At 31.7% G+C, this 21,411-nt stretch overlaps 2 protein-coding genes and 1 long non-coding RNA gene across 3 annotated transcripts; 1 reads left to right on the top strand and 2 right to left on the bottom strand.

Moving 5' to 3' along the window:
- Positions 1 to 244: 244 nt before the first annotated feature.
- On the bottom strand, positions 245 to 2,610 carry LOC109808308 (putative glycerol-3-phosphate acyltransferase 3). Its single transcript, XM_020371246.3, has 2 exons — positions 1,712 to 2,610; positions 245 to 1,491 (listed from the first exon to the last, which is right to left on the bottom strand). Exons 1-2 carry the CDS (start codon positions 2,429 to 2,431, stop codon positions 595 to 597), a joined length of 1,617 nt encoding a protein of 538 aa, XP_020226835.1. The 5' UTR covers positions 2,432 to 2,610; the 3' UTR covers positions 245 to 594.
- LOC145949545 (uncharacterized) lies at positions 2,302 to 3,130 on the top strand. The gene is made up of 2 exons (XR_014427835.1): positions 2,302 to 2,437; positions 2,655 to 3,130. It is a non-coding gene; the product is annotated as an uncharacterized LOC145949545 (long non-coding RNA).
- Positions 3,131 to 14,517: 11,387 nt separating this feature from the next.
- On the bottom strand, positions 14,518 to 21,376 carry LOC109809975 (uncharacterized). The gene is made up of 4 exons (XM_020373405.3): positions 21,257 to 21,376; positions 20,501 to 21,062; positions 14,839 to 14,982; positions 14,518 to 14,708 (listed from the first exon to the last, which is right to left on the bottom strand). Exons 2-4 carry the CDS (start codon positions 21,060 to 21,062, stop codon positions 14,692 to 14,694), a joined length of 723 nt encoding a protein of 240 aa, XP_020228994.1. The 5' UTR covers positions 21,257 to 21,376; the 3' UTR covers positions 14,518 to 14,691.
- Between the last annotated feature and the right edge of the window lie 35 nt (positions 21,377 to 21,411).

Here is a 21,411-nt window from a genome sequence, read left to right as displayed (position 1 = left end):
CGAAATCTAATTCAAATTATTTTTGTGAGACAACGATGAATCGAGCTTAAAAGTGTTGAAGTTAGCTGTACTGCCATACCTAATTTTACATTTCGAACCTAGAGCAGGATTTTAGGGAAATTTTGTCCCCTAATTTGAATCTTGTTGATATATGATTGATAGCAAAAGGTAATGTAGAATAAATGACTAAAGAAAAAAGATTAAATGAATAGGATCGGAGCTGTGAAGAGTTGTATGAAAAGTCTTGTTGGAGGTAAACGATAATGTACTTGTTTGCTCACATGACATGACATGATACAAAAACTCCGTGTTTAGGCGGTAGCTCCATCCATTAATTGCATAATAAAGACATAAGCAACGTGTATAGATGAGAATTAATATTGCTTTGTGCGGCAAAGAGGAAAAAATAGGAGCAGTAAATTTTGGCTAGGTTCCCGAATATTGGTCCAATGCTTGATGTTTTTGATCCTATATATAGTACTGTAGTATACATAATTGGTGATTTAATTTTGGTGACAGCAAAGCAAAGCGGTTGTTGGCACAAGACATTACTTACAAATTAAGGTAGCTAACTGGCTAGGTCGATCCGTTCCGCTACGAAGATTTGGCATTGGAAACAATGCCTTCGTTACCGGCCAACATCAAGTACTTGTCTTTCCTCGTGAGTTTAGTGCACTCAAAACCCAAAGCCTGCCCAATTTGTGTTTGGACAGCGTTAGCCACCTCAAACCTGGTGTTCTCTTGGTGGGTTGGCGAAGGGTAGAAACGGTCCAGCAACCGGACCGTGTAAACCGGGGAGGGGTTCATGAGAAAGAAAAGCGGGTCCAAGCACTTAAACCCCCCCGCAGTGGTTCCGTGGAACATGGTGACGTGGCTGTCCACCGCAACGGGTGCAATTTCGTCGCACATTTCTGAGAACAAAGGGCTGAACCTCAATAAATAGGGTTCTCTGCACGTGGTCCCCTCTGGGCACACCACCAAGTCCCCTTGCCCCAATAACTCCTTCATCATTTTCGCGTCCTCCTCGCGCTTTCTCGTTAACCGCACCGTTTTGATTGGGGCCAGAATCTCTGACATCCTGCTTAGGCTGTATGTCACCGCGGTTAACTTCTTTTGCAGCGAGTATGAGATGTAGAGCGGGTCCAGCAAGGTTCTGTGGTTGCACACGTACAGAATCCCCTCACCGCTATCCTTAACACGCTGCTCTTGCTCCCACCGTGCGCCTCTAGGTGTGCCTGCAGATACCGTCAGACGCAACCCACTCATTATCAGTAACGGGGTTGAGATTTTAAACGGAAGTGAGAGCGCAAGCGCAATCCTAATAACAGCCAGGATTATCCCGTACGGAACCCACATCAACATTGCTATGGACTCCAATGGTGTCAGCCGTAGAGCTAATCTCCCATCGTGAAAGATAACCGCTTTCGGGTATCTCTCCCTTGCTAGCTTTTCCCACCTTCTCTTTTCTGCTCCTGTCACCACGTACACTTCCTATTTATTGTTCACACACACAAATAACGTAACGTTAGTTTCCGTGTGATACTTTCACATAAAATAAAATAAAAAGTTGGACAAATTTAATATTATTTTATGTATTATGTGAACAATAGTGCTTTTCATCAAAAAAGGTGAACAGTGACACAGGGTGTGGTCAATAAATAAGAATTAAGAATATTGAAACTCAATAAAGAAGATTAAATTTACGACAAACCTTGCATTGAGAGAAGATTTGATGGTCGCGAATGTTATGGAATCTTGTGATTCCGATCATATCATCAGAACATCCTTTCCCTTCTTTAACTTGCTCCAAGGCATGCATGGTTTTTGTGTCATCCATCAACCCCACGTAGTATCCGTTCAACATTTTTAGCTCCCTTCCCACAACGAAGTCAATCTCCAAATACTCTCTCAAGAAGCTTTCCACCATCACTTGAGGTAGATTGGTGACACCAACTTTCTTCCCTCCTCTGTTCAGCACCTCGAAAATCTCTGCACCAACGTCCTCCAAGAAGAATTTTGGCAGAACGGACCTTCCGACTCTGAAGTTGGATGCTTTGATACCAAAGAAGCATGCCATGACCATTATCTTCAACCCCATATCCTCTCCTGCTACACAAACAAAAGGGTATAGCAGAACCAGAACTATGGCCCTTAGGAGCCCCCCTGCCTCGAAGGCCACAAGCATGAAGTAAGGGAACAAAGAAGAGGATTTCAACAACGTGTTTTCCACGTCAAAGATCAACGTGTGATCATGGAGGTCTGATCGGTGAAGGAGAGAGGGGAATTTCTGGTATTTATTCTGTGTTGCTTTTGAAAAAGAATTGCTTATGGTTCGGTGGAAGCGGATTAGGTTCCTGAGTTGCCTCAAGAGAAAACGGTACCAAAAGAAGAAAAGAGACTTGAAGAAAAACGCTCTGAACAATTTGGCCATCTCAATGTAAGACTCAACTCGGTTTTTAGATACTGAATGCTACCGTTTTAAGGAGGGGAAGCCCTCTTATTTATAGAACTAGAGATACGTTAACGCCCATATTTTGTCACTATAATTACACGAGTAGCATGCCAGCTTTCACATGGATTAATTGCCAACTACTATTTCTTTATATTGTTTTTTGTTGACCAAATTCCAAAGTATTCATGTGGGACTTTGTCAGTGTCTTCCCTTCATCAGGTAAAAACTACACAAAAGGTTAAACTCTCGTTGACTTGAATCGGTATCACCGTAGCATAGAAAGATATTTCATGCATGTGCTGTAACAATAAATACCTTTGTCGGCATAGCTCTCTGATCTCAAGTGGCTTTGGAGAAATGACCGAGTTCCAAAGGGAAATTAAAGATGATGAATATATGGCTGCAATTGGAAGAAAGTGGTTAGCTAAAGTCACGTAACGGTATTCATCGCTGAACGCAACGTCTTGACCAATGCATCGCGTTAGCCAAGTTAACGCATAGTAGTACTTCTTGGCTAACGCATAGTACTAGTAGTACTTCTTATTTTATTTTATTTTTTGACAGAACAACATAGTATTACACTATATTCCGTACATTCTACTTTTTTCTGATGACAGAACAACATTGTACTTTCTTAAGAAGGAAGTTCAAGAACAATACAGTGCATTCTTAAGCTTTCGTCTTTCTTTTTAATCATATACCCCCATGTTATAGGTAATTTTTCAACTTACTCGAAGAAAAGAATCCAACTGTTATTTATCAAAGAATTCGAAGAAAAGATATCCAGAAACTTGGAAGAATAAGTTAATTTTCTAAAAAAAATTGTCATCAGGTGACGTATATCCTACATCCATATACAATATTTATTACTAAAATTTAATTTTTATTTAAATTATAAACATAATATATGTTAATATATTATTAAAAAAATATAAATATAAATTATAATAATATATAATATATATTATTAAATCTTATTTAAAATTAACTGAAATTGTGTATAATTATATGTCAAATAAATTTATATTTATAATAATATTTTTTTAAGTCATATTATATATATATATATATATATATATATATAATTTCTTGTAGTAATTTTAGAAAAATATATTTTTTATTATATAAAAAATATATAAAGTATTTATTGTCAATTATTAATTATTAGTCGTAAGTGGACACTTGTACATGTATATGGTTCATATTTACTGTCATTATATTTTCTTTAAATACTCAAATAGGGGGTCATTGTTAGAGATCAAACACATTTACATAAACTCTATATATACCAACATGTCTACTCTTAACATCTGGTTTCGAAAAATCTGTATATGTTTTAAGTATCATCTTTTCTTTCTTTTTAATATATAGAGAGTTGCACTTTTTTTTTCTTCAATTTTGGTTATATATGAAATGATATACTTGATTGAAATATGTATTAATCATCTTATCATTATCGAGGTTAATATTACTAAATAAATTCATACAACAGTGATAGATTCCTTTATAAAGATCATAGTTCATCAATAAAACAAAGTTTTCTAGAAAACATAATTTTTTGTTAGTTTAATTAAAAAGGATCTGCTTAATTAACGAATTGCATTGAAAACGCGATTAATAATCAAAAAGTAAAAGTTATTAAAGGAAATTTGTTTTTCAGCAAACTTTTTCTATACACGTGGTAAGAAAATCAAACACACGTGCTTAATTCAACTTTCTTGTCGATAATTTATTTATTGTTAGATGAATTTTATGTAAGTTTCTTTATTAAAAAATATTTATATTCGTTCCTATAAAAATTTATTGTTTTATTTTTTGATCTCTACTGTTAGGTTTCTCCATTAAATTCAATAAAAAAATTATAGAGATCAAAATAAACAAATAAATAAAAATTGTAGAACCAAAAGTTGAGGGAATGAAAACAATCAAAATTAAAAAGGACTATAATTAAAAAAAACACTTTATTTTACATGACTAAACATCTATTTAAGTTAAATTTATAAAAATAAAACTTTAAATATTGAAAATAAGACTTATGAAAAGTAAAAAAAAAGTTAAATTTACAACAAATGCATTAGTGACTAAAACAATATTATAAAAATTAATTCCACACAATGACACAATATTTTCACCTTACAATGTACAAAGCAATTAAACAAATGAGTATTTAAAATTAAACAAAGCATGAGACGGTGATAAAAAATGAATAATAGCACACAAACATTAATTAAATAATAAAGAAAGAAGAGAAAGAATGCACAATATTATACTAATACTCTTTATACATTACACTAATATATACACTTCTTATGCATTACATGAACACTTGTGTTGCTTAGGAAACATATTGTAATACCGTAAGTTATAGAGTGATAATTATTTTAAGTTGTTTTCGTGTTGATAAGTTGAGTTGTTATTTAGTGTTGAGAGATTCTAGGATTTGAGTATACTTTAGGAAATTTCAGTGATATTGGAAATTTCTTTGAGCAAAGAGTCAATTTGGTCCTAAGAGGAAGAGTATATAAAGTTTATATTTTGAAGAGTCTCATAAACTCTTTTCCTCAGAAGTATAGTGAGAGGAATTCTATAAAGAAGGACTTTGGTATGTGAGCTTCTCTTTTATCTTAATCTTCTTTTCATCATTCTCTAATTCTCACCGTGTTGTCTTGTTGTTGGATTTAGGTCAGTTGTTGTTGAGATTAGTTGGGTGACTTGTGGAGTTGAGAGTTCTCTTCTTCTTCCTCAATTAACTTTGGTTTCAAGGTAAAGGAAGTTGGATTTATGGTTTCTTTGTTGTATGTTGAATTTTTTGGATGATTATGGTGTTGAAAGTCATTTGGATTTTGTACCACTATGGCTAAGTTGAATTAAAATGGTGAAGATTTGTGTGAAGGTTAAGGTTTGAGGTTCATGAGGAAAACTATGACGATTTGCTATGTATTGTTGTTGCATGTTGGTTTTTGAGTTGGATTTGACTTGCTTGTATTGAGAAAAATCATTATCTTGTGTTGCATGTGTGGTTGTGACTGAGTTTCAGGTGGATTTAGTAGAAATCGTGGCATAAGTGTAGATTACTCATCACACTTGGTGTGTCTTCGTGGTGTCAAGCGTCATTCCAACTTGAGATTCTATGTCTCGATCACGTTGGACTCAGAATCGGTGACGCCAAAAGTGAGGAGAGAGACTTGTCTTGAGTTGACATGGTGTTGGACATCATTTGAATAGCGTCGAGTGTGAGAGTAATGGGAGGTCTCTAACTTGGTGATGTTGTGTCCAAGGTTGAGTGACATCCAATGTGGTCAAGTCAAAGCTCTCTTTATGATTTTACCTTACGTGTATCAACACTCACTCTTAGTAATTTGTGGAAGTATACTACTTAAACTTTTAAACTTTTATATTTTAAAGAAATGAAATCCTGTGTGCTCATTTTTTGTTTACTTTGTGTTTAGGGTTTAGGGCTATAGACACATACACAAAGTAAATAAAAAATGAGCACGAATGTGTGTGTGTAACAAACACTTAAGTTAGAGGACAAGAATTTGTCTCGTCCATTGTTTGGTTTATCTTGTGCATTATTTGGTGAAAAATGATAAATATAAATAAAATAATATTAAAATTTACTATAATACTTTTTAATATTAATTACTCTTTTCAGTCTTTTATTATAAGATCCAGAATTTTAAATTAATTTGGTCTTTTTATAAGACCAAATCTATTATATCTTAAACATTAATATTTATTTTACAAAAATATCTTTATTTTCTATGCTTATGCTATAAAGAATTGGGAGAAGAACCAAAGATCGTAGGATATCACCTTGGAGATTCGTGCCTTTCAACTAGTGTTCACCAAGGTAAAAAAAGGAATGAGTAATATTGCTTTAGGCATGGGATAACTGTTTTGAGGAAAGAGATTGACCCATAATCTCTTCTCTGGTGTATGCATTGTATGAAGTGAAAAATCCTAATTTGTGACTTGTGATGCATTTTTGTCTTCCAAATGATTTTTTTATGCTTTATTGAATGTCTTGAATGTATATGTATGGCTAATTTTACACATTAAACTAATCCTGTGAATCTTGGATTACATGTGGGTTTTTGTTAAAATCATAAAAGAATGCATTTTTGGTAATGTACAAGGAGATGATTTGAGTATGTAAATATGTGTAATTTGCGCTTACTAGAAGTGTATTCTTGATATTTTGAAGTTTTTTACCAATTGGATTTGTGAATTGGTATCTTGTACATGTGTTGTGAAATTCACATTTCTTATAGATTGTTAGTTTTTGATACGACACCAGATGCCACCTTGGGCTCCTCAGGTACCATTATGGCTAAGAGCAAAGGTGTTATTCAAGTCATTCACGCTGAGCATGGGTTGATCCTTTTTGGGCTCCAGAGCTCTTGGGAGCTCTCTATGGTAATCTTGTTGGGTGTGAAGTGAATCACATTGAATGCAAGTCATTTAGAGAGCTCATGTGTTCGTTGGGTGTGTCTCACCGAGTGCAAGATGACTGCCACCAGGTGTCGTTCTGAATTTGATATTTCTCCATTTTATAAGCTAATGCTATTAACTTGAAAGATTGTTGTATTAGTGATGGAATATAACTTGGTATAATGATTAAAGTATGAAATTATGATGTTGTGGTGGATGAGTGTGACAAATGGATTGATGTTGGCACATCGTTTTGAGTGTATAATGACAATATGATATTGCATTGAGTCTTATGTGACACGCATCATATGCATGCAAATCTTTTGAATACATTTTACTAATTGTGATTTTGAAGATTATATCATACATTGTATATGTTAGTCACTTTTATTGTGATTAATATTGTTATTATACATGAATTATCAATTTCAGTGTTATTAATTATATATATATATATATATATATATATATATATATATATATTATTTATGACTATTAAGTATGTTAAAATATAAATTAACATAAAAATCAAGAAACTTGAATACACTTAGTGACAAATATAGATAAAAAGAATAAAAATATTAGTGACCAAAATTCAAGTGCAAAAATAAAATAGATGGAATACATTAGCAATATCTAGCGATGAAATATAACTTGAAAAATAGCCACCTAGCATAGTGATCAAAAAATAATATGATTTAATTATATTATTAAATTTTTTAAAATAATAATCAAAATAAATAACCACTAGGGTTAGCCTAGTGGTTGGGCGGGGAGGGATTGGGGTAGTTAGAAGCATAGAGACATAGGTTCAATCCTCGTTGCGACCATCTTTGTAATCTTTCCTATCTTTACCAAAAACAAATCAAAATAAATACATCATTATGTTTGATCAACTAGTAATCTAAATAGCGAAAAAAGATAAAAGTAGATTTAATTTATTTAAAATTAATATTAAAATACAATGACCAATTTGGCAATAGCTTATTTAATCATAATTAGTTCTATAATCTATTTAATCTTTTGGAAATTGACTTTTTTGTCGCAATCTAGCAATATAGTGTATTTTTTTTATCACTAAATTGCTTTGCGACCAAGTTTTTGCAATCACCTTAAATTGGTTGTTGAGGTAAATAGCAACTACAATTTAGCTATCGAATATATGGTGGTAGTTAATTCTTTTTTATAATTATTTTCATTTAGCTTAGATAATTATGAAAAAAATATCAACAATTTATTTAGAGATGTTCAATGTTTGATTCATTAAACTAAAATTTCAAATTATTAAAACTCCCAACAAGTAATAAATAACTAAGCAAATATTAGAGAAATTCATATATAAAATGTTTGAGATAGGATTTCACTTCTTATATCTCTAAGTAACCTTGAAACTATATATATGTTGATCACTTTTTCACTATTTTGATTATGATGAAATTCACTCGATACTAATTCCTTGACAAAGAGATTCAAAGGTTTCTCCTTAAAATACCAATTTCTTGCATATTCAAGAGAGAAATATCAAGAAAAATCTTTTTAAAAGTACGGATCTAAGCACTATTTCTAACAACTTGGATCAATAGATAGTTCATTTTAAGTCTTGATTTATAAAATATTTTCAAAACAAAGTTCAAATTTAAAATCAATTTACAAATGATCAAAATGTAAAAGCTTTAAAAATAAAAATGAAACCACAATATCATGAAGAAATCATAACATATATAGGGATCACGAGTTGCATGAAGTACAATGAGTCTCGTCTAATCCCAAAAAGAAAAAGAAAAGTCAATCACTAATTTCCATGAGAGTCAACTGATAAAAGAAGAGGAAAAAGAAAAATCTAGTGTAAATTCCTTTGTTTCACCCACAAACATTGAAATTGCCTCTAAAATCTTCAATTTTAATGATCGTGTTTTTCCCCCTTCAATATGTTTTGTTTTCTAAATATGAGATTTTTTGTTGTCACAAATTGATTTAAGTCCTTTTTAATACTTCACCATAATAAAGAAAAAAAATTAGCTCCAATCCTTCTAAAATGACCTAAGCGAACTTACTTCAAAGAATTTTTTCTTATTGATGCTAAAGGACTTAAGCACTTTTGATATGGCTTAAGCATTTTTTAGTGGGATGTAAACTTTCATTATTTTTAAATAACTTCAACTATTCTGATTTGGCTTAAACCTTTTTGAGTTGATAAAGAAAATATATTTTCTTTTTATGATTATTTTTTAATTACAATTCTTTTTTCTTCAATTTTTGTTGTGATTTCTTTCCTCTTAACATACAAAACAAAACTACTATAATTAACTAAAAATTTCTATACATTGAATGAATTGAATTTCTGTTATAATAATATCACTATATATAATAATTACATTCTTGGCACAATTTGAAAAGACAAAGGGATGAAAACATGTATTTTATACAAAAATATTCGTGTAATTCAAGTTAAGAGAACAATTATCAGCGAGGTAGGGTGACAATTGTGCTCTTGATCGTGTGTATTTTTCTGTTTTAGTATTTTGTACTTTGAAAAAAAAGTTTGTCAAATGATTTATTAAAACAAACCTTTTTTTTATCATATTCTTTTGTATCTGATTGTCTTGTTCCATAAAAGTTTAAAACAATTACATTTGTGTTGGTTAGTATAATGAATTTTGACAAATCAATTGGACTCTAAAATGTTAATTTATTTATATTTGTTTATCTAAACAACATATTTCATCATGTTAAATTCACTAAAATGAATTAGTTTCCAAAAAATTCTCATCTAAATATAAGATAAAAGGAATTATTCCAATATTGATTTTTGATTAAAAATAACTTATAGTCAATATATGATAATTGAACTTAGTTTAGCCTTGAAATCTAATATTTGGGAGAAAAAGTTCCAAATCATCATCTGCATCTTATTACGATGTTTTATTTTTATTTTTAATACAGAGTCGTGACGATGTTGATTAATAATTATAGTTTAATTAACCTTTTGATGTTTGGCCTTTTTTTCGTTTAATTTAAAAGTCACTATAAAATTAAAATTTAAATATATAAAATATTTTTATATATAAAATTAGAATTATTTGATAATTTTAAATTTATTAAAATTAAACGTAAAATATATGATTCCAATAAAACGTAGTATACAAATATTTTTCAAAAATATTTATAACCTATCAAATAATTTTTTTTTATTTCTATAAATTATGATATCAAAATATATGATTGTCAAATTCATGATTTTTAAATATAAAAAAAAAATTCCACCAAACACATTCTATCGAATGAATAAAGATACTGTGAAATCTTTATTATAGTAAAGCAGTTTTCCCTACTTGAAAGTTTCGTTCTCACTTCTCATGAAAATAATTTTGTTAAAAGTATATGTAAAAATATAATAGAAAAAATGTTTAATTGTGTTTTTGATCCCTTAAATATTGTAATTGTGTAATTTTGATCCTCAAGATTTTAATTGAGTAATTTTAATCTTTAAAAGATTGTAATTGTGTGATTTTAGTCCCTTAATTTTTAATTGAACAGTTTTAGTTCCTCAACTATTATAATTGTACGATTTTAGTCTTTTTCATTAAAAATTTGGTAATTTAAAAAAAATATATATATATAATGTTTTAAAATTATACAATTGCTTACTTGTTTAAGTTAACATATATTATAAATTTTGTTAATATATCAAATGATATATATTTATTATTACTAAATAAATAAAATTTATATATTATTAATATTTTAATATTACTGATAAATTAATATTAATAATATTTTTAGCATATTTATAGATAAACTAATAATTTGATAAATATGACTTAGTATATATTAATATAATTTTACAAAAATATAAATATATAACAAAAGATATATATATATTTCTAATTAATATACTTATATTTTTGTAAAAGTATATTAATATATAATAAATTATATTTATCAAATTATTGATTTATCTATAAATATACTAATAATATTATTGATATTAATTTATCAGTAATATTATAAAAATAATAATATATAAATTTTATTTATTTATTAATAATAAATATATATCATTTGATGCATTGAAGAAAATTATAATATGTGTTAACTTGAATAGACTAATAATTGTATAATTTTAAAATATTGTATATATATATATATATATATATTAAAATTATTAAATTTTTAATGAGAGAGACTACTTGAAGGACTAAAATTGTTCAATTAAAAATTGAAAGATCAAAATCGCACAATTATAAATTTTTAAAGACTAAAATTACCTAATTAAAATTTTGAAAATTAAAATTGTCCAATTACAATACTTGAAAGATTAAAAATGTAATTAAGCCTAAAAAAAATATACTTTTAAAATAAAATAAAGATTTCCAACTGCACATATACGTAAACTAAAAAAATTTCCGGTAGCATTAATGTAAATAAGTAAATAAATGGGTGTCATAAAGAGTAAACGAAGAAAAGTGAAGGATGTTTCCTACTCTGATAACAGTGCATGTCAGCCCAACAAAAAACGATAGGCTGTTTGTGCCGACCACGGTTTCATCCAAATCCTCCTTCAAACAATGCATGTTGTGGGCGTTCATTTATATCATACTGTAGGCCATGCAGATGGAGACTTCAAATCTCTCACCTTCAATTCTAAAATATATCATAAATTTGCATTAAATCACTTTTTTGTTCTTTAAAGTTATAAAAAAAAACAAAAAGGAATCGCAAGAAGAATATGCGATGTGGTTGAATATTTCAAATTTTATTATTAATTAAATCAATTTTTTAATTATTATAATTCAGAAAAATCTTATTTTAATTTTTCAATTCAAATGACATTAATAAATATTTTAAACAAAATTTACTTATAATTAAATTTGTTAAGTAACATCCACTTATTATTATTGCTATGAAAATATCATATTAAATTTAATTTGATATTATAAGTTGACTTAATGTCAATTATTTGATGATATGGAGAGATTAAAATAGTTTTTTTTTTAAATTATATAAACTAAAAATATTAACTTTAAAATTGAGGGGAAGATAAATTTAAAGATTAAAAATATATTTGCTCCATTATTATATTAGTTAGCATCACAATTGTACTATAGTCCGTAAATGCTGATTGCTAGGAGAGAAGTGGCTAACATGGATAAAGGATCCATATGGAGTTGTGTGCCTTTAATGTGGGTGGTATGGTATGGCCATGCTCAATGGACCATATACCATAATGTCAAAGGTCGACCAAAACCAATTCAAATGAAGGATTAAGGAATGGACTTCCAATTTTTTTTTGAGTGTTCATGTTCCGTGAATTGTACAAGGGTCATGTACCATAATTAATTAAATCACGTACTCAAAAAGTGGTGTGAATCTATTCCATTTATCACCACATCTTCTTTCTACAGTAGTTTCTACATCATTCGTGCATAAATTATGGATCCTTGAATATAGAGTTGGCCAATTCCCGATATGCTCAAACTGGGACAGCATTTATCCAGATAGGCAGAAGAGTGAGCCAGATACACACATATTAAGGAAATTGAATTCATGCAATCATGTGCTTACCACCATTCTGTCTCTGGGGAGGTGTGGTTCACCCCTCATCATAATCATTGCTACATGTATTAATTTGAACGGAGAAAAAAAAATTATATTTGAAAAAGAAAAGTTTTAATTTGAATGAAGAAAAAAAATAAGTATATTCAATATAGCTGACCTTATGTAATAAAAAAAATCATATGGTTGACCTTAGGTGAATTTTTTATAACCTCTTAATAAACTATTTTTATAAGTTATCTTGGAGAACTTGTGAAAATAAATTAAAAATATCTTATGATCAATATTTTGAGAAGTCCTCTCAATTTTCTTCATAAGCACTAATAAAATGTAAAATAAGTTAAAATAAATTATTTATGTATAAAAAATTTTAAATACTCATTCTTGACTATAAAAATTTAAGATGTTTGTTAAATACACACCCATTTATTAATCATACATCTCTTTATTTTTTTTTATTTGTCTTGTAGGTACTTTTTTTTTTGAAAAATATTTTTTGAAAGAGTAAAGTATTTTTTTAAAAGGTACTTTTTAGAAGTATATTTTTTGTCTTTTGAAAAGTACTTTTCAAGAGTATAACTTTGTCTTTTGGAAAGTTATTTTTGGAAGAGAGATATTTTTATTTTTTTTAGAGAATACTTTGTATAAGTATATTATTAAAATCATGAAACACAATTTCAGAACGATAATAATAAAATATATATTTTTTCTGATAATAATTCATCGTAAAATTAATTAGTCATACCTTTGAAAATAACATTTTCAAAAATTTTATAACCTTGGATCCAATGTATGCAATATTAAAGATGTGAAAAATTAGAGTTTAAAAGATGTAGAAGTTAAGAGTGCAAAAAAAAAAAAAAAGTCAATAAATGCCTTGATTATTGGAGAGAAAAAATAAAAAAATAAAAAATAAAAAAAGGAAAAAAAAAGAAAGAAAACATATGAAGAGTGATCAAAGAGAAATAACATAGCATAAGAAAAAGAGTGAAAGAAGATGGGTGAATGAAAAACATAATTTTTAGAAATAAAATTTATTTTTAAAAGAAAATTAATTAAAAAAATATTTAAGAAGATTTTTATAAAAAAAATAATAGAGAATGGAGACATATATCTATTAAAAAGGGGAACTATATATAGCATTTGTCAAATTTAACCTCATCCTAATTCCCACACTGAGGCACTATTCCAACTTCATTTTAATTGGGCCACCCAATAAGTTGTTATTAATTGGACCATTGGGCCTCATAGCATTTCAGTTGGACTTCTTGGCTAGAAAACGAGTAAAGACTAGAGACTCATGACATGTTAACCTGAGGGGATTATTTGCGCCCCATTTTTGCACTTCACATGTTTGAAAATTTATGTAAATATCTAAGCTACCCTTACTTTATCACCTTCACTCCTCCATGTGAGTTCTCGCATTTATTTCCTTTCCCTTAGTCATTCTTTCTATACACGCCTTCTTCACAATACTCGTAGATGAAGAATACATTCCAACCAAAGGATACAAAAGCACAAACTAGAAGCGTTTTGCTTGTTATAAACTCGATGTTGAATAATTTTTTACCGTTCTACTCCTAAACCTAATCTCAATCCTAATATTATTGAAGAACTTAAAATTTATAGTATAAATTTGGGATGAAGAGTAAGTTAAAGATGTACTCTGTGGCCATTTGGCTCCTCTTGATTCACCTTAAAAGGTCAAAGTGAAATAATAGCCAATGAAGTATAAATCAAGAGTCGAGATTTTCATAGAATATAAAAATATGGTTTAGCAAATATAAAAACTCGATGTTAAGGTTTTCAACAAATTAATGGCCACAAAACACACACACAACTTGTGTATTGTGGCATTCTACAAAAAAATCCAAGTATCTTAATGTTACTTGCATTAGCTAATTATTTCCAATCAAAATCTTATGGATAAAATTATAAGAAAAATGCCATTTCCTCCAAAAATCTAATAAAATCTAAACTAGGAGTAATTACTAGTCTCAAAGTGTCATATTACCAAGGAGGACAAAAAAACTCAACAAGACATACTACAAGCCAAGTCAACAGAGACAAAAGAATCACTGAAGTGAAGTCTTTTTTATTAACATTACCAATGAAGTCACTGTACAAGCAAACTTGACAAATGGCTAAGATTCCTAATGGCTGTACAACAAAATGACACATACATAATCCACAGTAGTAAAGAAAAGCCTAAACTCACATTGAAAACGAAAGAACCCTCAATTTCCACATCACATTTCCTGTAAAGCTGCATTAATACAAGACAGAAGGAAAACAATTAGAATGCTACATTTTTTTTTATATATAATCCCATTACCACATAGCTCATTAAATTTTCCTTAAAAATATGCAATTGTGGAAGAAAAAAAAAGACGCACATGGATAGCGAGAGCCAGGAGCATCTCCTTCATTTGTGATGAAGTTCGTAGGATACTGAATTGAAATCAAACCTTCATCTGCTGCAGATGTTGCCTCAGAGGAATCCATTACCCCAACAGCAGTACTACTTACAGATCTGATTCCTGCATGCAAATCTAATTAGCATGAATATTTCCTAAATACCAAACTTCCAAATGAGATGCATCCAAAACTTTAGAATTTGATGTTGCATTAGACGACATATACCACTTAGAGTTTGAAGAACTGCAAACTTTTTGCTTAAGGCATGATGAAACCAAGAAAGCAAGATAAATTTTACAATGGTAAACACCATTTAGTGAATGCCAATTATAGAATTCCATTTATCCTAATAGATGCACATGAATACAGTTGAATAAGCTCAACTTAATATTCTTTAGTATTTATGCAAAAATATTTGGCACTTCCAAGGTAGAAAGACAGGAACCACATCAAAAGCTAATAAAAGGATCATTGAAAAACTATTTACCAATCCTTAGCACCAAAAGTCAACTTACAATGTATGAAGATGTCTAATCAATAATCAAGACGTTAGGTCAAGGCTCAATTTAACTCTTCATTAATCATAAATACTTACACTTTAGGTTGGGATTTAGTTTCCTTATAATATAATGCATATTCAATAGCACTAAATCCATCATGTATAACGAGATTGTGAAATGATAATTTAGTATCACAATACATCCTCAGAGCTGTAGATTTATAATAATATCATTGGCTAGCCAAAGTAGAAGGAAGCCAATAAATACATAAATTGAATCTGAGATCAGATTGACATGGAAAATACACACTTTGAGCAAAATACCACTCATAAAATTTGTCAGTTCAGAATAAGTATTTGATTACAAAATAGAGCTTGTTATTTGTTACTATAATGAAGGAGAGGTCAAAGTAAAAAAGACAGGGAAACAACAAAATTAATTAAACCCTGATGATATGCCCTACATCTTGGTGATGATGAAATTACACAGTAAACTTCTGATTTAAGACAAAGCATAGCTGTAAGAGTCAGAAAAAAAGGTCATATTTTTTTTAGTAGTAGATAAATAAAAGAAAAGTGCATGAAAAAAGGAAGGCATACAGTAAACTAATTTCAAGTTTTCTGCCATCAATATAAACATTACAAGAACCATAGTTGCAATGCAAATGAACTCAAGCCAGTGTATCAATGCAGGCAGCTCTATGCTTCAAATTTATGTGCAGAACAAATGCTTATCTCTATTATTGTATATTAATCAACAATTTAGTATTTGTAGGGAGACAATTTAATCTACGTTTGGAAACTGATAGAGCCCAATTAGTAAGGCAAGATAGCAGGCCCAAGGTTTGGAGAGTCTACACTAGGAGGAATAAGATTTAACAGTTTATTATCTGTTTGTTATCTATTTAGGAAGTTGATAATTATTTCTGTTTTATCTTTTTAAATTAAAATAAGGATTATCTAGGAAGTTAATAATAGATAAGATTATATAGGAAGTTAGTTAGGAGGGATATAATAAAGGGGTCAGGGGAAGTCTGGGAAAACAGGGAGAGAAAAGTTATTCTTTAAGAAATTGTTTGGAGCCTTTGCTATGGGGAAAAAGAGAAAGTAGATCACTACCTGTAATTCTTTTTTTATTCAATAAAGTATTCTTATATTTCTAGGATCTTATCATTGGTCTAACCTGTCGGATACCTCAACATGGTCTCTAAGGTCGATGCATTGGAATCCAAAGTCACAACTTTGGTCACCCAACTTCAGGAATTACAATCCTTAGTTGCTGATCTCCAGCAATATGTCATCAAGGAAGCACATGCGAATGAGACTAAATGTCGTGAAAATGCTGAGTTTCAATCCATGATCACTAGTGGTTAAAACGGAATGGAGATAATTAGTCCCACAAGGCTAATGACCCTCCTAAGATTCCTCCTCCCCCCTTAGTCCTCTCTGATGACTATCGGCTCGCAGCTAGGTAGGTTGAATTGCCCTCCTTTGATGGTATGGACCCACGTGGTTGGATTGTTCAGGCAGAAATGTATTTCTGTGGGCATGGTACCCCACCAGAAACAAAAATTCCTCTTGCCCAATTGTCAATGGAAGGGCATGTCATCCATTGGTTTTCCTTGCTATGGGAGGGTGACCCAGGGCTTTCGTGGGAAAAGTTAAAGGAGGCATTGCTCGATCTCTTCGGAGACATAAATACCTGAAATTCTTATGAACAATTGGCTGCACTTACACATGAGCATTCTGTGGCAGAATTTATTGAAGAGCTTGAGTTTTTGTCCTCCCAAGTCCCTTGCCTAACTGTACGACAAGCCATCGGATATTTTATGCATGGGTTAAAACCCGAAATTAGACGTTGGGTGCGTATTCACCAACCAAAAACAATTAATAGGGCTATCTCTCTAGCTTGAGATGTGGAGTGTGCAATATATGGGGAGTCTGATAGCAAGGGAAAAATTTCAAATCGAAAATCTATGGTCAACAATGGATCGAATTCACAAAAATCTGGTGTTGTATTTTCAAATCAAAAAAGTGCCCTTAATCAGCAAGATAACTCCCAGAATTGGAAACATGAACCCAAGTCACATGGATCTGAGTTTGTTACTAGTCACCCGTGAGATACGAGGAGTAGAGGGATCAGCCACTTAGCTGCCCAAGAATTGTTTGATAGAAAGAAAAAAGGGCTGTGTTTTAGGTGTGGTCAGCAATACCATCCTATGCATCAATGCCCAGAAAAACAGGTCAGACTTACATTGCTTGCAGAGGACGAGATTTTCAACGAAGAGGGTGAGATCGAATCTGCTAAAGGTGACAATGACGAGACTCTTGAGGAAGTGAAATGCACTGCTATGAGCTTATTCCATTCCACTAAAGAAGCAGTTTCTAGTCCTAAAGTCATGAAATTAAAGAGACAATTGAATGGATTACCAATTTTAATTTTAGTGGACAGCGGTGCCAGCCATAATTTTGTATCAAGACATGTTGTGAAGGCTTTGAATCTGCCTGTGCAAGACACTTCAAGTGCATACGGCTGGGTGATGGTCATCGTGTATTGACAAAGGGAACTTGCAACTTGAAGGTAGATTGCCCAATGGAAGCCTCTGTGACTGCCTATGTTTTTGACATAGGCGGCTTAGATTTAATCTTGGGGATTATATAGCTGGAACCATTAGGATTGGTGCAAACAGATTGGGGGCAAATGACAATGACTTTCTACAACAAGAATGAATTGATCACCTTGTGTGGCATTAAACCGGAGGTGGCAACAGCCACTTCTTCCTTGCATAACTTAATCGCCGGCAAAGGGCTGTCCTTTGACAAGTTATTTTGGAATATACATGTTCAAGATCAAGAAGTAGTCCAATATGGAGATTTATCGCAAGAACAACATGAGAAGATCCAACAATTAATAGCTCAATTTCCAATTGTATTCACCGAAGCTCAAGGCTTACCACCACATAGAGACAATGATCATGCAATTGTTCTTCAAACAGGAAAGGGACCTAAAAGCGACAGGCCCTATAGGTACCCTCATCACCACAAGGATGAAATTGAACGACAGGTTTTAGTGCTACTGTAGAAAGGGTTAATTCGAGCCAATAATAGTTCTTTCTCTAGCCCAGTCATCTTGGTAAAGAAAAACGACAACTCATGGAGGATGTGTGTGGATTACAGGGCTCTAAATAATGTTACAATTCCTGACAAATCCAGCTCCTAGCTGAATTCCATGCCACACCACATGGAGGACATTCGGGGTTTTTGCGAACATACCGAAGGTTGGCAGCAAATCTATATTGGGTAGGTATGAAGAAGCATGTTCAAGACTATGTCCAATCTTGTGATGTTTGTCAACGACAGAAATATGCAGCTCTCTCTCCAGGGGGTCTTTTGCAACCACTAGACATCCCTAATCAAATATGGGAGGACCTCTCCATGGACTTCATCACAGGTCTTCCCAAATCCAGAGGACTTGAAGCCATTCTTGTCGTGGTTGATCGATTATCAAAGTACGCTCATTTTCTCTCTCTGAAACACCCTTATACAGCTAAGGGAATTGCAGAACTTTTTGCAAGAGAAATTGTTAGACTACATGGAATCCCTAATTCTATTGTTAGTGATCAAGACTCCCTATTTGTTAGCCATTTTTGGCGAGAACTCTTTCGACTTCAAGGTACAACCCTTAGAATGAGCTCTACATATCACCCCGAGACTGATGGTCAAACTGAAGTTGTTAATCGTTGCCTAGAGACATATTTAAGATGTTTTATTTCAGAGCAACCAAGGGCCTGGTCTCAATGGGTATCTTGGGCAGAGTTGTAGTACAACACCACCTTTCATATTTCCACAAAATCTACTCCTTTTGAAGTGGTGTATGGTAGAAACCCTCCTAGCCTGACTCGCTACCTTCCAAGAGAATCCAGAGTAGAAGCAGTAGCAAGGGAGTTGCTAGATAGGGATGAGATTCTTAGACAATTAAAATATCCCTTGCATCGTACACAGCAACAAATGAAGAAATATGTTGACCAAAAGCGAAGAGATTTGTCCTTCAAAACAGGTGAGTGGATATTTTTGAAATTAAGGCCCCACCGTCAGCAATCAGTAGTCAAGAGAGTAAATCAGCAGCTTGCTGCCCGCTTCTATGGCCCTTTCCAAGTTCTAGAACGTTGTGGACCAGTTGCATATAAGCTAAAGTTGCCTCCTTCCTCCAGGTACACCCTGTCTTTCACGTATCTCAATTAAAGAAGGCAATTGGAAATTATTCTGTAGAGCCAGACCTTCCACAAGGGCTAGAATTGGAGATACTGGAGTCTGTAGAACCAGAGAGCATTATTGATGCAAGAAAGTCATCCAAACAGGGTGAGACAAGACAACTCAACAACTTCTTGTGAAATGGAAGAACAAGCCTATGGAGGATGCTACATGGGAAGATGAGTTCGTCATACGCAGTCAATTTCCTTCCTTCAACCTTGAGGACAAGGCTGATTTCATAGGAGAGGGCAATGATAGAGCCCAACTAGTAATGCAAGATAGCAGGCCCAAGGTTTGGAGAGTCTACACTAGGAGGAATAAGATTTAACAGTTTATTATTTGTTTGTTATCTAGGAAGTTAGCTAGGAAGGATATAAAAAAGGGGTCAGGGGAATTATGGGAAAACAGGGAGAGAAAAGTTATTCTTTAAGAAGAGAAGGCAGATCACTACCTGTAATTCTTTTTTTTATTCAATAAAGTATTCTTATATTTCTAGGATCTTATCAGAAACCAATTGGAAACATTGCCAGCTTAAAAACACACATATTCCAAAGCACCAAACTAGTAAATAACTACCAAATAAACACCAAATAGAACGTGATTTTGTAGGTTTTTAACTACCAAATAGAAATCAAACATACTATTAGCTATTCTGTTCAAGTCTGAAATTGGCTACATACATGACACAACACCAATTTGAGATTTAAGCAGGTGGTGTACTAATAAACATTAAGTGTGTATGACTTATCTTATTTTACATTCAAAACAACTTATTTTCAAAATTTTTATTGACAGATCCTTAAAGTATTTCCTAAAAGTTAATCATAATCAAATGTGCACAAATTATAGCACTTGGAAGACAAAACCAACAAAAAGAATTGCTTATTTACCATGGAGTATTATGACAAGGAAGAAGAAAATAGTGATGACCATGGCAGAAAGATTGGTATATGTTGATGATGAAGATGACTTGCTTGCTTTCATCTTTCTCACTGCTTTCATTTTCTTAACCCTTGCGCGCTTCCTCAATGCAAGCTCAGCAAGTTCCTTCACAAACTCCTGATCACCAGCATCCAGTAAAGGACCTCTAGGAGGTAGGGGTGGCTTTGGAGGCTTTCTGGGGTTATAGGGCTTAGTCTTTTGTTTTGCTTGATTAACATTTACATGTAACAATTGTTTTTGAACAAAACCCTTTTCCACAAACAATTCTAATTTTTTTTCATCCTTAACTGCAGCAACACCAGATTTTGATGAATAACTACACGACTGAATCCCATTTTTAGTCTTATCTAACCCATCAAAATTCAAAACCCCATTCCATGCCCGATCAAAAGCACCCTTTGATTCTATCTCACCAAGATAAAGATCGTTTCCTACATCCTCTTCGCTAGTGTTCCCACCACTTTCAAGGTCAAATTCAACGTCTTTCTCTCTTGGAATGGTATGGCCCATCTGGTGTGAATCAATTTCATTAACAAGGAGTTTTAATTTAAAAAACCCAACTCTCATTCACGCTAAAGATTATTTTTTCAATGGTTAAAAGTATGAACATAATATTCGAAAACAATGGATACAAAAATTAAGATGAAATAAAAAACCAAAAGGAAAGGAAATTGAAATTGTATCAAAGACAAAGGGGAAGGTACCTTAAGTCAAATGGTAGAACCCTAGAAACATTCCTAACTAGGAATCTGTCGATGCCCGCAGGCGCGCTCATACACAGACATGACATTTTTTTTAAAACAAATTAAAAAAACCAAAATTTAAGGTTTTTCACTTTTAATAATGACCAATGATTTTT

This window comes from Cajanus cajan, chromosome 7 (assembly GCF_000230855.2).
Source record: "Cajanus cajan strain Asha chromosome 7, NIPB_CcT2T_4, whole genome shotgun sequence".
NCBI classification, from domain to species: domain Eukaryota; kingdom Viridiplantae; phylum Streptophyta; class Magnoliopsida; order Fabales; family Fabaceae; genus Cajanus; species Cajanus cajan.
Note: the sequence above shows the minus strand (reverse complement) of the source record. Positions and strands in the feature narration are given on the sequence as shown.